Genomic DNA, 3153 nt, shown 5'->3' on the forward strand with positions numbered 1-3153 from the left:
CATTTCAGCACAATTAAAATATGACCACAGACTCTTAAGTTAGTGTTGCCATTAAAAGTGTTGTCCAAGATTTGCCTTAGTTGTACTGGAATCAGAAATTCACATCAAGATGGAAAGGCACATCAAGATCCAAACTCAGGTGCTCATGAACACACACCAAGTTCTGGAACAAATTGAGCCATATTCCTATCCCTATAAATTAAATGACTTAATGTTTACCAGGTAAATTAAACAATCTCCTCCACATTTTCCCAATGGCATTCTTCATTTCTTTATTCCTGAAAGTGTAAACTATGGGATTTACCAATGGTGTCAAGACATGAGAAAATATAAAAACATTTTTCTCCAATGATAATGCAGAATTATTTCGTGCATATATTAATATGCATGGGACAAAGAACAAAAGCACGACAGTAATGTGGGATCCACAGGTGGAGAGAGCTTTACGCCGCCCTTCAGAGCTGTGAGATCTCAGAGAGAACAAGATGACACCATAAGAAACAACCAATAAAGAAAAAATAATGATGCAGATAGACCCACTGTTGGCAAACACTAAAATGACAAAAATATGTGTGTCAGTGCAGGCAAGCTTTAGTAACGGGAACAAGTCACATATGAAATGATCAATAAAATTGGGTCCACAGAAGGGCAGCTGCAATGTGAAGATAATTTGTATGATAGCATGCAAGAAGCCTCCTGCCCAGGCTACTCCCACCAGAATGCCACACACTGTCCTGTTCATGATGGAAGAATAGTGAAGGGGCTTGCAAATGGCAACATAGCGGTCATAGGCCATGGCTGACAGAACAATCACTTCTGCCCCAGCGAAGAAGTGGACAGCAAACAGCTGTGTCATGCAACATTCAAAGGAGATGATCTTCCTCTCAAAGAAGAAGTCTATGATCATCTTGGGTGTGGTTACAGAAGAAATACATGCATCCAACAAAGATAGAAAAGACAAAAAGTAGTACATGGGGATACCAAAGAGTGTGGGACTGCACACAATTGTTACCATAATTATCATGTTGCCCCCAATAGTAAAAAGGTAGACCAACAAAAAGAAAACAAACAATATTTTCTCAACTTTTGGGTTCTGTGAAAGTCCCAGAAGTATGAACTCAGTGACAAAGCTCTGGTTTAGCATGATTCTTGAGAAAAAGACAAAATAAATGAGTTCACATAAACCTGCAAATATGAGAAAGAATTTCTTTATGTATTTTAATATTATCAACAACAAATAAAATAATGCAAAATTGCTCAGTACTCAACTTTCTTGTCAACAGTATGTGGCAGGAGATAATATAATTATTTTTGTGCAAATGTTAATAAAGATATTAAGATCAAATTAATAAAACTATCATTAACCTGGTGACTTTGGAGACACAGGTCTCAGCACACATGACTACTTAATAGACTGAACACGATGATGATTGAGATATTTTATCTCAGTGTGAACTTCGGAGTAGTGATTGTTTTTCTAAAGTCTACTTCTCTATATAATCATTCAAGTATCTATTATTTTCTTTATTTATTCATGAGGAATCTTGATAAGACAAGAGGGTAGATGATGAAGGAATAGAAGCCAATGGATCAATGACCTACAAATGAAAATTGGTGAAAATCACATTGGTGAAAAAGAGAAACTTCATCGTGAATATAATGTCTGGTCTTGAGACATAATTACTTACCAATTATGTATACAATAATAATTTGATAGAGTAAGACATATGGCTTGAAATTCATATGAATTTTCTATAAAATATGTTGATTAAAAAACTTATCTTCATTTCACCCAAGATCAAGAGGAGGATCAGTTGAAAATGTCTAAATAAGACTCACATCAACATGCCATTAATTCTTCCAGTTGAAAACTCTTTCAATAGAAAACTCCTTAATAAAACATATATGCAAATATTCTAGCTCTTGAATTCATTTTCCTAGGTAGATGCAGCTTTAAAATGTTACAGATTTCTCTTTTCTATATGTACAACAGAAATGTATTCATAAAATTTTTTTCTGTGATTTTAAAAATACATATATGTACACATGTGTATTATACATGTGTAACTTCATATATGTACATATATATGCATATAGCAAAAAAGTGAGTAACAGAATAATGTGTCTATATGGAAAAGCAAAATGATGATTGATATTAATGACTATCATGTAGAGGTATCAAACAAATTTTACATGTAAGTAAGTCTATCCTCTGAAGTTGCTTACATTTGACAATGCATTGTTCCTGAGGAGGGAAAATCACTCTATTGAGGATAGGACCACTAGTAGGTTTCCAATGTTCCACTGAATGGCACCATACCCATAGGAGCAGCATTAATTAATTTAGTGGGTTCAGCAACAATGACAAAAATAAAGTAGAGAGGAGGTCTTTACTATTGATATATTGATACAATTCATTATATACATTAAGAAAATCTCATCTATAAAGCAAATATTAATGAATATAAAACAGACAAAATAAAATATTATGTAGATAAAAAATGGCTCACTTTCTGTTGTCAAAAAGTATGAAAACAGCTTAATGTGTAAGAGTCACGTACCATGAGATGAACTGTCAGACATCAAGGTTTCAGGTCCACAGAAGATAAACAAATGGCTCTTTATCATAAAGGGAGTGTTGAGAAAGCTTGATGTAGCTCAAGTTGGCTTCAAAGTAAGCATTTACACTAGGATGACCTTAATCTCCTGATCATCACTCCTCCACCTCCAAGTTCTAGGATTACAAGATGTGCCGCCATATCAATAGTTTTATAAAGGTATTATTCACACTGTAAGTCAACAAGAGCATGTGAGTATTAAAAACAGCATTATCTAAAAATGGCCAAATGCGTATGTTGATGTGAAAACTGAAGCACTCAAAAAAATAAAGACATGTCACTGTGCATTTGCATGTGTGTTTAGAGAGAAAAAGACATCAAATTGAGGAGTAGGGAGTTGGGAAAGTATTGGGAGAAGTTTGGGTAGGAGGAAACATGCAATATATTTATGGAAAAAATATTTATAAGTCTCAATTTAAAAGTTATACCAATTAGAAGAAATTTATTCAGGCAGTGCATTTGTTGAACATATAAGAAATAACTTCAAATGATAACCATGTTTATATTCTTTATACCAGTATAACCATTCTTAAAA

The 3153-nt window shown here is 33.7% G+C and overlaps 1 protein-coding gene across 1 annotated transcript; it reads right to left on the reverse strand.

Moving 5' to 3' along the window:
* Positions 1-208: 208 nt before the first annotated feature.
* Positions 209-1144, reverse strand: LOC131908327 (olfactory receptor 4C15-like). The gene has a single exon (XM_059259380.1). The coding sequence runs from the start codon at positions 1142-1144 to the stop codon at positions 209-211; it is 936 nt and encodes a 311-aa protein (XP_059115363.1).
* Between the last annotated feature and the right edge of the window lie 2009 nt (positions 1145-3153).

Source organism: Peromyscus eremicus, chromosome 4 (genome assembly GCF_949786415.1).
Source record: "Peromyscus eremicus chromosome 4, PerEre_H2_v1, whole genome shotgun sequence".
NCBI lineage: Eukaryota > Metazoa > Chordata > Mammalia > Rodentia > Cricetidae > Peromyscus > Peromyscus eremicus.

Coding starts and splice junctions, on each gene's coding strand:
- LOC131908327 (XM_059259380.1), bottom strand. CDS start 1,144: ATGCTAAACCAGAGCTTTGTCACTGAGTTCATACTTCTGGGACTTTCA.